The sequence below is a fragment of the Chiloscyllium plagiosum genome, chromosome 6 (assembly GCF_004010195.1).
Source record: "Chiloscyllium plagiosum isolate BGI_BamShark_2017 chromosome 6, ASM401019v2, whole genome shotgun sequence".
In the NCBI taxonomy this organism is placed as follows: Eukaryota; Metazoa; Chordata; class Chondrichthyes; order Orectolobiformes; family Hemiscylliidae; genus Chiloscyllium; species Chiloscyllium plagiosum.
The window spans coordinates 16,853,187-16,867,718 of NC_057715.1; the positions used below are offsets into that span (position 1 = coordinate 16,853,187).

The 14,532-nt window shown below is 40.6% G+C and overlaps 1 protein-coding gene across 4 annotated transcripts in view; it reads right to left on the bottom strand.

The window, feature by feature from the left end:
• clybl (citrate lyase beta like) overlaps positions 1 to 13,070 on the bottom strand; it is a 154,948-nt gene extending 141,878 nt beyond the window's left edge. For all 4 annotated transcript variants that reach the window (XM_043691296.1, XM_043691295.1, XM_043691293.1 and 1 more), the window contains exons 1-2: positions 13,004 to 13,070; positions 10,854 to 10,931 (exon numbers count right to left, since the gene is read on the bottom strand). In XM_043691296.1, the coding sequence (XP_043547231.1) occupies positions 10,854 to 10,931; positions 13,004 to 13,032 (107 nt within the window). In that variant the 5' untranslated portion in view covers positions 13,033 to 13,070. The remainder of the gene's footprint in view (positions 1 to 10,853; positions 10,932 to 13,003) is intronic.
• Between the last annotated feature and the right edge of the window lie 1,462 nt (positions 13,071 to 14,532).

Consider the following 14,532-nt stretch of genomic DNA (forward strand, 5'->3'; position numbering starts at 1 on the left):
TTTAGGTTGAAAGGGGAAAGATATAAAAGGGACCTAAGGGGCAACTTCTTCACATAGAGGGTGGTGGGTGTATGGAATGAACTGTCAGAGGAGGTGGTAGAGGCTGGTACAATTGCAACATTTAAAAGGCTCTGGATGGGTATATGAATAGGAAGAGTTTGCAGGGATATGCGCCAAGTGCTGGCAAGTGGGACTAGATAGGTTGGGATATCTGGTTAGCATGGATGAGTTGGACAGAAGGGTTTGTTTCTGTGCTGTACATCTTTATGACTCTATGACTGAGTGTGGCATCAAGAAGCCTTAGCAAAACTGAAATAATGGATATTAGGGGTCAAACTCTCTGTTTGCAAGTATGGAGCAAACTTGCACATAGGAAGATGGTTGTGATTGTTGGAGGTCAGTCATGTCAGTTCCAGGACATCTCTGCAGGAGTTCCTCAGGGTAGTGTCCTAGTCCCAATCATCTTCAGCTGCTTCACCATGACCTTCCCACTATCGTACGGTCAGAAGTGGGGATGTTCATCAATGACTGCATAATGTTCAGCATCATTTGTAACTCTCAGATACTGAAGACGTCCATGTTCAAATACAATAAAATCTGGACAATATCCAGGCCTCAGCTGGGAATTCGCAAGTAATATTCGCACCACACAAATGCGAAGTAATGACCATCGATAAGCTCCCCTCCAAGCCACTCACCATCCTGACTTGGAAATTTATTGCTGCTCCTTCACTGTTGCTGGTTCAAATCCTAGATTCCCTCCTTAATGGCATTGTGGGTCTACCCTCCACACGAGGATTGCAGTGATTCAAGAAGGCAGCTCACCACCACCTTCTCAAAGGCAGCTAGGGACGGGCAATAAATGCTGGTCAGCCAGCAATGCCCACACATGCCAAGAGTGAATAAAAAAGATATTCTGTTTTGGTGATATCAAACAGATCATTTTACCTGTTCTTCTTCAAAATAATGCCATGGAATATTTGCATCATTTGAGAGGGAAGGTACGGCCTTGTTTAATGAATCATCTAATAGATGGCATATTTGGCTGTGCTGGATAGGAATGCCAGCCTAGATTCTAGCGCACAACTCTTTGAAGTTATTTTTTATTTTGAAAGTTACAATTTTCACAGTCTTAAAGTACACAGATACAAAACCTGAGGACAGTGAGACACTGACTACATCAATAAACTCTGGTCTGAGGAAGGATACATGTGAGATTGAGTTGCTCAGTTGATATGGGCTCAATGGTAGAAGAGATGTATATCTTGCTGTTTCTTGGTGGGCATGGGCAAGGGAGAGGCAGGTACCACCTCAACTTTAAAATTCTCGTATGTGTTTTAATCCCCTCCCTGGCTTTTCCCCCCGCCATTTCTATAACCTTTCTAGCCATACCGCATTCCCTCAGGTCTTTCGAATCAACATTTTTGGTCTCTTGCACTTCTCACCGCAATACTGGTGCTCTCAGCTGCCTGGATCCCAAGCTATTCAGTCTAAACTCATCCATCTCCACTCCTTTTTTAAGATACTCCTTAAAATTTGGGGTGGCACAGTGGCTAGCGCTGCAGCCTCTCAGTATCAAGGACCCAGATTCGATTCCAGCCTCGGGCAACTGTCTTTGTGGAGTTTGCACATTCTCTCTGTGTCTGCATGGGTTTCCACTGGGTGCTCCAGTTTCTTCCCACAGTCCAAAGATGTGCAGGTTAGGTGGACTGACCATGCTACATTGCCTGTAGTATTCAGTGCATTAGTCAGGAGAAATTAGAGAAATAAGGGAATGGGTCTGGGGAAAGATATAAAAGGGACCTAAGGGGCAACTTCTTCACATAGACAGTGGTGCATGTATGGAATGAACTGTCAGAGGAAGTACAATTTAGAAGCTACAAGTAGAGGCTGGTACAATTGCAACATTTAAAAGGCTCTGGATGGGTATATGAATAGGAAGAGTTTGCAGGGATATGCGCCGAGTGCTGTTCAGAAGGTCGGTGTGGATTTGCTAGGTCAAACGGCCTGTTTCTACACTGTAGGGATTCTAAGTTAAAATCTTCCTCCTGGCTGAGCATTTTCAGCCCCCATGATAATACTTTCATATGATGATGATGCGTTTTGTGTATCAATCACTGAAGAAATTCTCACTGTACCTTAATTAGTGTAATCATTACAGTTCATTGCGGCAAAACAGTACAGCTGCTAATCGGAAAATGAGACCTCTATGACATACAGCACTTTCAAATGTGTACTTGAAATTGAATTTGTGGGAAGATGAGGGTAGGAAAGATGTATCAAATTACACTTAAACGTGCTTAAGAACAATTGCTTAACTGCGACAAATAACCATATAACACCATGAAATAGTGCAGTATCACACTAGCTTTATTCAGTCCTACTTGCACAGAAACAATACATTTAACACACCCATTGAGAAAACCTTTAAAAAGTTTTGGAAATATTTAGCATGAAATAATTGCCTGATAATTGATTTGGGTTGAAGACAGAAATAATCAAGGATGCTTTAAAAACATGATTTTGTGCCATGATTTTGTGTCTGATTTTATGGAGATGATGTCTCAAAGTATAGAAAGTTAGAATTTATTTATTTGTATCATAAATAATTTTAAACAGTACTTACACATGCCAAACTCAAGTGAACAAAATTTGCAAAAGCTTTTTTTAACTGCACAATTATGATATTGCTTTGTTTGCTGATACATTCTTAAAATGGAGTCCAAAGCAGTGCAATTTCACCACAAAATAAAATGAGTAAACTGCTAATTGTTTTTGTTTACGTGATTGCAACATAGCACTGAACAATGATAGAGGAATCCACTTATGGCAGATCTGCAAATAACAAGTGTAGAAAAAGAAATAGTTTTCAAGATATTGCTAGTTTTCCCTGAATAGAATACCTGCTTTTATTGATGCCTTTCACTTTCAAAATTCAAGTTTTCTTTTGAATTTTAATATGCTTTAATAAAAAAATGTATTTCTATATTTGTAGCTTCCACCATTCCCGGATATGGAACAACCTAGTTACATAACAAAAAAGAAATACATTTGTTGTATTTATTTCTAATGAAGGCTCAAGGTTCAAGTTCTATTCATCTTGACTGACAGTTTCATGCAGCACAGAGGGAAAGCTACACTGTCATCAGCGCTTTCTACTGTTTGGAATATAAAACTGATTGTCTGTACAAGTGGACTTTAAAGATCTATTGGACATTTCTTTTATGCTTGTATGGAATGTATGTTGTTTTCTATGCCATCATTTATTGCCCATCCCTAATTGTCCTCACAAAGTGGTGGTGAGCCATCTTCTGCAGCAACAGTGCTGTGATGAAGGGAATTCCAGGATTTTGCCTGGACTTTGTCCAGATCTAGCTGCATATGAACACTGATTGCCTCAATATTTGTGAAATAATGAATAGTGTTGAATAATGTTCAACTATCAACAAACATGCTCTATTTTCTCCAGCAATATCTGTTTATACTCCCCCCTGACCTTATGGTGGCGTGAAGGTCATTGATGAAGCAGCTGAATGCCACTGGGCCTGGGACACTAACTTCAGGACCTCCTGCAACAATGTCCTGGGACATAAACATTTGGTCTTCAACAACCACAACCAACTTCCTTTGTGCTAGATTTCGTCCAACCATATGCAAAATATTTTTGATTCCCACTGATTCCTGCTTTGCCAGGTCTACTCGATGCCACACTAGTCAAATTCATTGTGTGAATTTAAAATGAGCAGCAATTGTGATAGATCTCCATTCTGTCCCTTGAAGTCAATAGCAATCACTCTCACCTTAGCTCCTGAGTTCAACTCTTTGATCTATGTTTGGACCAAGGCTGAAATCAGTTCAGGAGCACAGGAAAGAATCAGGTAATTCTTCAAGAAAGACATTAACTTATCTTTCAGCTCCTTTGCTGATTCTGTTGAGCCTGCCTTTATAACAATGTTGCCTTAAAAGTAATTAATTGAAAGCACTGGACTTTGGAACATCCCAAAACTAGAGTAAGATTATATAAATATAGGATAACATGTGTTTTTCCCCTCGTTGCACTGTTTTCAAAAAGCGATTGTCCATCCTACAGGATAGAGTACACTGCTTCATGTAACAAATCTCCAGTTAGCCACCTCTCTTTCATTGATTGAAGGATAGGGAAGAAAAAGTCCATTTGAAAACAAGAACACAAATTTTAAACTAGAGCCATTGTTGGGTGAATGGGACTGGTTCAAGTTAGAATCCAAGACACAGAGTTTTGTATGAACGTGAAGTTTAAGGAGGGTGCAAAACATGGATGAGGCTTTCAGCAGAAGATGAACTGAGGGAGAGGTAGAGGCAGCTGTGTCTTAGAGATGGAAGCAGGCCATCTTATTGATGGCACAGGTTTGTGTTTGAAAGCTCATCCCTGGGTCATATAAAACAGTATTGTTGTGAGTGGCCTGAATCAACTTCAGACAGCTACATGGAGAGGGGCTAGGGAACAGACACTTTAGAAGTCAGCAAAAGGCATCATGCAAATGAGAAAGAAGAAGCTAAAGATCGATCCTTCAAGGAAACCAGAGGTAACAATAAAGGAGCAGGAAGAGGGCCATCGCAAGTGATTCTCTGGCTACAAAAGGATATAGCATACTTAAAGAAAATTTCACAAAGCTGTGTATTTAGCGATGACTAAAGATGGACCTGACATTTGTATTTAGTTAATAGATTTTCATTGAAATAAGCTTATTTATTGAAAGTGTTATTGATTGTAATCTCAACTTATCCACATTTAAGCTTCTTCAGCAAATAGATGCATTATCATTCTCAGAACAATAGTGCACCTGTCCTTTAAGAAAAAAGAACCAGATAAAGAAAGGATTTAATATTTGGTAGGTATTCTAAGATTATTGCATTTTACAACCTAAAAGACCTCCCAAAGCTCTACACAGTAAATTAAGTACTCTTTCAAGTGTCGTCACTTCTGTAATGCAGGAAATGTGGCAGCCAATTTGCACACAGCAAGGTCCCACAAATACAATGAGATTCTGACCAGACAATCTGTTTTACTGATCTTGGTTGAGACATAAATAGTGGCCAGGCTTCAAGAGAATTCACTAACCATTCTTTTAAAGTGTCATTTTTAACACCCTGGAAGAGAAATCAAAATAAGTTTGAAAGAATAATCCAGTAAGACAACACTGAAGCCTTATAGTTCACTTATACACATCCATTATCCTCTATAAAAGATATTGCAGAGTAAATTCCCAGTCATTAGTTGCTAATGCAAAAGACAGCAGTATCATGTTTCATCTGATTATTGTGTGTTTGCTTGAAAAGTTGTTAAAACTAAAATAATGCAGCAACTCCCTTTTTAAACCAAAATTATGCATCATTGTGTGAATCAAAAATGAGTAGCAATTGTGATAGATCTCCATTCTGTACATAACCGACTTCAGATAGGTTAAATTTAATCTATTTATGTACAAAAAATTCAAGCCTGTCATTTTCTGATTTTGTCAGGAAAAAAAACCTCGCAAGGCTTTGTTTTACTTTGTTGTGTCACTGTCCATGCTGGAAAATCAGTTAACTCAAACTGCGAAAGAAAATGTTCTGCAAAAGTCTAAGTGGCTAGGCTTAATTGGATATGTTGTAGGAAATAGATTACACTTCTGATTTTTATAACCTGTAGTTTAAAGCTTTTGCAGGCCAAAAAAAGGGGAAACTGCCCATTAACTTATCAGTTCCAGGCCTTGCCTTTTTAATTGACAACCTCAGGGCTACTTTCATCACTTGTCGACTTCATACTTGCAGTCAATTTTTTTCCTTTGGGATATTACTTAATCATTGTCATGATGGTGTTCCTGATACAGTGCAGCTCGCACAGTAAAGCAGGCAAGACATTCAAGCTTTGCGGAAAAATAAAACACTCCTTTTGCAATGGAAACCTGTGCAGAACATGCCTACATAACAATAGTCAGTAAACTTCAAAGACAATTAAATCGCGGGTAAAGCCCTCAGACATTTTGATATTTGGTTCTATATAAATGCAAGCAAGTGTTTTTTTTAAAAAAACAGTATACACTTAAATTCTTAACCTTACTCTTTATATCCAGATGCTTAGATTAATGCTGTAGATCTACAGCTGCACAAAATGTAAGGTACCTCCTCTGTACAAGGCAATAATATTTTTGATGCCCAATTTCATTATCAATGTGACGTAAAGTTTATGTACAGTAGTATCTTTTCAGACGTCTCAAAGCAGCTATAACATGGCGTGGCAGATACCCAGTATGCTCTTGCACTTGATTTTGTGCTGAGGATTAGCAGAACCTCTATAATTGGGTCTTTGGAATGTCATCTGTCATGAATTACATACACCTGGGAACATGGTTTGATGCTCAATATGGACAGATTACTGGAATTTTCAAACCGCGCTTTCGTTGTAATTGACATTTGAATTGTTTGAAGTTTCTCATTAACTTCTTTAACAAATTAAATGCAGATGTATATAACTTAACGGTGTACAGTACAAGGAAAATTGATGATTTAATCACAATTTATTTTACAAAATCCAGCATGAGGAAATTTAACTCTTCCACAACTTGTGAGTCATAAAATTCAGAGTCCTGTGTTCTTGCACTTTGTGAGTTTTGTCATTGCATTTAGCTAAATCCACAACGGATTAACTCAGTGGGTAACACTCTTGCATCTGAGTCAAAAGATTGGGAGTTCAAGTCTTACTCCAGAGACTTGAGCACAAAAAGCTTGGCGGATACACAAATACAGCACTGAGGGAGAACTGCACTGTTGGAGACAATGTTTTTTGGATGATAAATTAAACCAAGGAAGGCCCCAACTGTTCTTTCAGTTGGGCATAAAAAGATTAGAGAATCACGGAATTGAGAGCAGCAGAGTGGATCAGTGATTATCACTACTGCCTCACATCACCAGGGACCCAGGTTCAATTTTACCCTCGGTCAACTGTCTGTGTGGAGTTTGCACATTCACCCTGTGTCTACATGTGTTTCTGCCAAGTGTTCCGGTTTCCTCTCACAGTCCAACAATATGTAGGTTAGGTGGATTGGCCATGATAAATTGCCCGTAGTGTTTAGGGATGAACTAGTTAGGTGTATTAGCCATAGGAAATGTAGGGTTAGAGAAAGGGTTGGGGTGTGGGTCTGGGTGGGATGCTGTTCAGAGGATCGGTGTGGACTTCTTGGGTCAAGCGGCCTGTTTCCACACTTTATGGATGCTATGGAGAATTGTTATGGTACAGAAAGAGGCCATTTGGTCCATCATGACTAAACAGATTCTACCAGCGAATGCCAATCTCGTGCCCTTTCCCCATATCCCTTAACATTATTTCTATCCAAATAATCATCCAATGCTCTCTTGAATGTAACGTCTTGATTGAACCTGTCTCCACACATTTCCAGATAGAGCATTCCACATACTAACCACTCCTGTGTGAGAAAGTTTTTTCTTACATCACACTTGCTTCATTTGCACATCACTTTAAATCTCTGCCTTTTTTCCTACATGAGTAAGAAAAGCTTCTCCCGATCTATTCTATCCAGCCTGTTTATGTTTTCGAGAACTTCTATCAAATCGCCTGTCAGTCTTCTTCTCTCCAAGGAGAACAGCCCCAACTTCTTCAATCTGTCCTCATAACAGCAGTTTCTCATTCCTGCAATCATTCTTGTAAATCACTCCTGCACTCTCTCCAATGCATTTATATCTTTCTTACAGCGTACAACACTCCAGCTGAGGTCTTGTACAGGTTCAACATCACTTTCCTGCTTTTGTACTCATTTACATTCCCTGACATTCTGCCTTATATTGTCTGGTCTTTGGCTCAATTTGAACCAATAAAATGAAACAATCAATAATTCATAATTCTGTTATGTAACTTTTTGAAAAATAACTTTACAGTTTAATGTAAATTTCACTTAGTACTTGCCCTTTCTTACAGCTAACTTGTTTCCATTGCAACAATCTCAGACAAACTACAATTTGCACAATTCTGTTTTTGCAACATGTGAATTTACCTGTGGCATTAAGCAAAGTACAGTATCACATCAGTTTTCCAGAACAAGAAAATGCAGTAAAACAGACGCATTTTTCTTTTGTAAACAGCATAAAACACAATACACTATTTCTGAAATCATGCTGCAAACATACTCAGGACGTTGGGCTTTGAGTATTAAATCATAGACTGGCTTCAAACACAAAGAGATGCTTTAAACCTGCAACATAAAACTACCCTGACATATCAGCAAGCTTTACTCAGTTAGGACAGAGCCAAGTTTAAATGTGAGCTGTACCAGGTTGAACTGCCTGCCAGCAAGGATCATATATAATCACTTGCTGAGTGATAGATGAAATCATTCTGCAGGTAGAAAGAAGGGGAAAGAAACAGAAAACTTGTGAGAAAAGTTCAATAGCTATCAAAACATGGAAACAAACTAACAGATTAGAAATCTGGTTATACAAAATGGAATTGGATAAATATTTTAAGTTGAAACTAGCAGGGCTATAGGGATAGAACAGTGAGAGTGGCACTAATTAAATAACACTTTCAAATGGCTGACACATATATAATGAGCTGAAATGAGTGGAGGACACACTCCTATCGACATCAACAGAGCTGAAGTGGAGACGTCGAGAAAGTTACAGTCCGAAGAATGATGATAACCAACATCTGTCCTGGACCTCCCACATAGTCAAGAAGGCACAGCAGAGCCTTTTCTTCCGCAAGAGCTTAGGAAGTTCGGATGGCAGTAAGGACCCTCACCAACATTTACAGATGCACCATAGAAAGTATTCTACCCGGGTGTATAATGGCTTGGTATGGCAACTGCTCTGCTCTGGACTGTAAAAAAATACAGAAAGTTGTGTGCACAGCCCAGACCATCATAGAAGCCAGCCTCCCATCCATGGACTCCATTTACACTACTTGTTGCCCCAGAAAAGGCTGCCAACATCATCAAAAACCCGCCCCATCTCAGTAATACTCTCTTCCAGCCTCTTCCGTCAGGCAGAAGATACAGAAGCTTGAACACACACACCAACAGGTCCAAGAACAGTTTCTTCTCTGTTCTTGTTAGACTGCTGAATGGAACTCTCTAATTTCAAACTTAATTGTTGACCTTGCTTCTATGCACCTTATGAAATATCCTTGTAGTGTTACGATCTGCCTGTACTGCTCGCAAAACAAAACTTTTCACTGTACTTAGATACATGTGACAACAATAAATCAAACCACATCAAATCAAATAATGGTCACCTTCTGTATCATATGAGATTTGTGCAGAACTTTGACATGAGGTTTGAGAGATATTAATATAAATGTTGATTAACAATGGCAGGAATTTTTGGGTGTAATTGAGGACACAGTACAGAGGTTCATCCCAAAGAAAAGAAATATTATCCACGGGGGGTGTGATTAGACAGTCATGGCTGACAAAGGAAGTCAGGAACTGTATCAAAGAAAAGGAGAGAGCCTATAGCATGGCCAACAGCAGTGGGAAATCAGAAGATTGGATAGACTACAAAAACAAACAGAGGACAACAAAGAGAGAAATAAGGAAGGAGAGGATGAAATATGAAGGTAGGCTAGCCAGTAATATTAGAAATGACAGTAAAAGTTTCTTTCAATACATAACAAACAAACGAGAGGCAGAAGTAGACATTGGGCTGCTCCAAACTGATGCAGGAAGGCTACTGCTGGGAGATAAGGAAATAGTACTTTGCATCAGAGAATTGGAATAAAAGATTCTTTTTTGGAATGGCAGCCGATGACAAGTGGTGTCCCGCAGAGTTCAGTTTTGGAGCCGCAGCTGTTCACTTTATGTAATAATGATCTATATGAAGGGACTGGGGGCATTCTGGCCAATGATACGAAGTTAGGTGGACAGGCAGGTAGTACTGAGGAGGTAGGGAGGCTGCAGAAAGATTTAGACCATTTAGGAGAGTGGTCCAGGAAATGGCTGATGAAATTCAACGTGAGCAAATGCAAGGTCTTGCACTTTGGAAAAAAGAATACAGGCATGGATTATTTTCTAAATGGTGAGAAAATTCATAAAGCCAAAGTACAAAGGGATTTGGGAGTGCTAGTCCAGGATTCTCTAAAGGTTAACTTGCAGGTTGAGTCCGTGATTAAGAAAGCAAATGTAATGTTGTCATTTATCTCAAGAGGGTTAGAATATTAAAGCAGCAATGTGCTTCTGAAACTTTATAAAGCTCTAGTTAGGGGCCCCATTTAGAATACTGTGTCCAATTTTGGGCCCCACACCTCAGGGAGGACATACTGGCACTGGAGCGTGTCCAGCAGAGATTCACACAGCTGATCCCTGGAATAGTAAGCCTAACATACGATGAGTGGCTGAGGATCCTGGGATTGTATTCATTAGAGTTTAGAAGGTTGAGGGGAGATTTAATAGAAACTTAAAGATAATGCATGGCTTAGAAAGGGTGGATGCTGGGAATTTGTTTCCGTTAGGCAGGAAGACTAGGACCTGCGGGCACAGCCTTAGAATTAGAGGGGGTCAATTTAGAACGGAAATGAGAAGACATTTCTGCAGCCAGAGAATAGTGGGCCTGTGAAATTCATTGCCATGGAGGACAGTGGAGGCTGGGACATTGAATGCCTTCAAGGCAGAGATTGACAAATTCTTGATCTCGCAAGGAATTAAGGGCTATGGGGAAAGTGTAGATAAGTGGAGTTGAAATGCCCAACAGCCATGATTATATGGCGGAGAGAACTTGATGGGCCAAATGGCCTTGCTTCCACTCCTACAGCTTATGGTCTAACAGGCAAATGAAATGTGAAGAACTTCTTTTATAATGTTCAATTACAATAGTTTACTCACAAATAAATCTCTCTGTCAACAGTTCTGAAGCAGGCATTCCGTTTTGGAAGAAACCATCTTGTTATGTTAGTGGAGATCCTGTAGAAAGATTACAGCAACAGCATTAAGGTCAGGTTTAGCAGTCACCATCTTCAAATAAGGCAATCAAGTGGAAGTAAAGCAATCTTACTAATACTTAGAATAACATTAAGTCTCAGGAAAATATTTTAAAAAGCCTGAATCAAATTTATTTCTTTTTGTTTGATCAATAATAAGCACATTAAACTCGGGAAAAATATCACAGTCTCATTTTATTTGAAGGTGGGGGTGAGCAGTTAGGAAAGCCCCCAAATTTGAAAAGTTGAAATGCACAAAAGGAAGCTATCCAGCATTTTAATCCACTGTGCACAGAATACAAGTTTGGCAAATCAACACATAGCCATAAAATGTCTGACATCTGGGTGACTTTTCTAAACATGACTATGTGATCCTGGTGTACATCAAGCTACATTCCAAAAAACGCATCAACAGCTTTCTAAAGAGAGGCCCAAACCTGACATTTACTTGAGTTATTCTCCAAGCTACCAGCACTCATAATAAACATCCCCAACATTTCGGTTATCAATAAGGCACAGTTTTTATATTGCTTTGTTAATGCTGTTCATCATCTGAATACACATTAGACCATATGGAAATTGCCCACTACACAAAGCTGAATTCGACAAGAAGCAAAACATCAATAACTTGCACACACCTAGAGTTTGGTGAAAGTGAGGACTGCAGATGCTGGAGATTACAGTCGAGAGTATGGTGCTGGAAAAGCACAGCAGGTCAGGCAGCATCTGAGGAGTCGGAAAATCTTTTGCCCGAAACGTCAATTTTCCGGCTCCTCGGATGCTGCCTGACCTGCTGTGCTTTTCCAGCACCACACTCTCAACACACATCTGGAGTTGTTAATGTATAAGAACATGCAGTCAGAAACAATGAATGGAGGGTTTGGCAGAAAAATAGAAATAGTGGTGACACTCCTTGCCACAGCTCTCCCTTTCCTCCATCCTTCTACATCCATTACTCATGAAACTCTCACCAGTGGAACAAAATTCTTGTTGATCATTTTGTTCCTATATTCAGCTTTTTTCTGTCTCATGGTATTAAAGGAGGAAAGCGAGATAGGTAGGCAAAAGGTTTGGAGAGTATTCCTTAGCAACAGGCAAAATTAGCTGAAGGGGTGGCTGCTGACACTGAAACGAATGGAGGATAGGATCCACAAGCAGAGAAGTAGAGAGATATCGGGTCAAGGCAACAGGTAATTGCAGGAGATAGTGCAGGTGGGCAGGAATTAGGATGGTACAGATATCAGAGCTTTGGGCAAAAGGTTCAGAAGCTAAAGGAGGGGAAGCCACCTATAACATAGCAGGTGGAACTAAGTAGAGTGAGAATATGAGGCTGAACTGCACTTTGGGGGTCAAAGCAGAGATTGCAACTCATCCAAGACAAGGTACGAAGAAAAGCAGACTGAATTTCATGGAGAGGGAGAGAGGGAGAGAATAATAAATGGATGTCATTCAATTTATTGTCACGTGTATTTTTAGAAAGAAAAACAGTAAAAGGTTTTACAAGTCGCCATACCAAGGCACCTAAACCTGCAAAGAGAAGAAACAGTTTTGAGAAAGTCATACCGGACTCAAAATGTTAATTCTGTTTATCTCCCTATAGTGCTGCCAGATCCGCAGTTTCTCCAGCACTTTTGCGTTTTGGTTTCAGATGTAATCGCAGGAGAAGCTGCCTGTCACAGGGACAAGTGTGGTCAACAATGGTGTGAGTGTAGGAATAAATTACTGCAGATGCTGGAATCTGTACTGAAAACCACAAATGCTGGAGGTCACAGAGGGTCAGGCACCGTCCATGGAGACAGAGCAGGCGAACGTTTCGAGTCTAGACGACTCTTCATCAGAGCTGATGTGAAGTGTGGAGGGGGACAACATTTATACTGTAGATAGTGGGGGTGCAGGGGGTGGAGTGTCATGGACAAGGTCAGTTCAGAGATGGATTTGAAGGAGTTGACGTGTGCAGTGGGAAAAACAATGTTGCTCGAAGAGCGGCTTTGTCCCTCAAGAGTCGCAGTGTCCCTCAGAGAAATACCAGCCCAGCCCTTCACTTCTCCAACTTACAGCAGCTCCCTGATCCACACAGCCGCCATCTTACCACGGTTAGAAACTCTCGCTGATGCAGAGTGGCCCGTCTGCTGATTGGTGCAGCGTGGCCCGCCTGCTGATTGGTGGAGAGGGGCACTATTTCCAAGGAGTGGGGGAGTGGCTTGTCGGTTGGTTGGTTGGTGGCGAGGGTGTCGTCTGCCAATTGGTGGAGAGGGACGTGTTTGCTGATTGTTGGAGAGGACCCGCTTGCTGATTGCTGCAGAGTAGGCCCGCTAGCCAATAATCGTGAGGGCTCATTTGCTGATTGGCGTAGAGTAGACCCGCCCGCTGATTGGTGAAGAGGGGACCAATGATTCCTTGGTGCTGATGGTCACGCCTTCTGATTGGGGAAGCGTGAGAATGCGCCTGCTGATTGGTCCTATCGCACGCCTGTTGATTGCTGCGATTGATGATTGGATGGCAGATTGATTGACGGGTCCGCGTGCTTTGTGAGATGCTCCTGTCTATCACCGGCCCCGGGATTTGCTGCGGGAGTGGTTGCTGCGTTTAGCGTGCAATATGTTATATATTACAAATGTAACAGCATCAAAATGTGGGAAATGATTTAATGCATCTCATTTACAAATGCATTTGACACATGTCCTGTCAATCCTGTTCCAGTAGAGTGTTAATTGTATGTTAATAGTGTTTAATTGTGTTCAGGTGGTGGGTGGGCATTAAGTGAGATTCACAGATTTCTGCAGCCTGGGGAAGTCCATGTTTGACATTGTATTACTCCCATTTTGTGGTTACATTTCAGGGCAATGCACCTGATTTTTGACCTTCATCATGCCTGATGAAGGGCTTTTGCCTGAAATGTCAATTTTCCTGCTCCTCGGATGCTGCCTGACATGCTGGGCTTTTCCAGCACCACTCTAATCTTGATTCTAATCTCCAGCATCTGCAGTACCCACTTCTGATCTTTGACCATCCGGTATGGTGTGCAAGCCTGGGTCTAGTCAACCTGGCAGGCCTTAGGTAGGTTTATTATCACCAATCCTTCTTATTGGTGCTAGTCAAAGTTACTGATGTCAAGTGGCAAAAGATAGGCTCAATCTTGATCAGTATATTGGTTTATTCTATATTACTTTGAGTTATATTTGCAATACATAGTATGTTGTGAGATGCCATAGACTAAGTGTATGTTACTGTAAGCTACATTGACTTAACTTTGGAATAACAATTTACTGAGACCTGGTAAAATGCTATTCTTGCAACTAGTTGTTTCCTTCCAGAAATGGGTTCTCTATATCCTAATGGACAGAGCATGTCTTGTGATGTCACTTTTTCAGGTACTGACTGCTAATATAAACAATCAAGGCTGCCATGAACCGACCAAGAAATTGAGGGACTCCTTCAGTCCAGTAGCCTACATCTTTAACTGCTATGTTTGTACTCAGGTGCCTCTGGAGAGGGAGCACAATGTCTGTGATTATGTTTGCAATCTAAGTTCCTTAATTTTTTTTAAACATTGTGTGCATTAAAGTGAAGGTGAAAATGAGCAG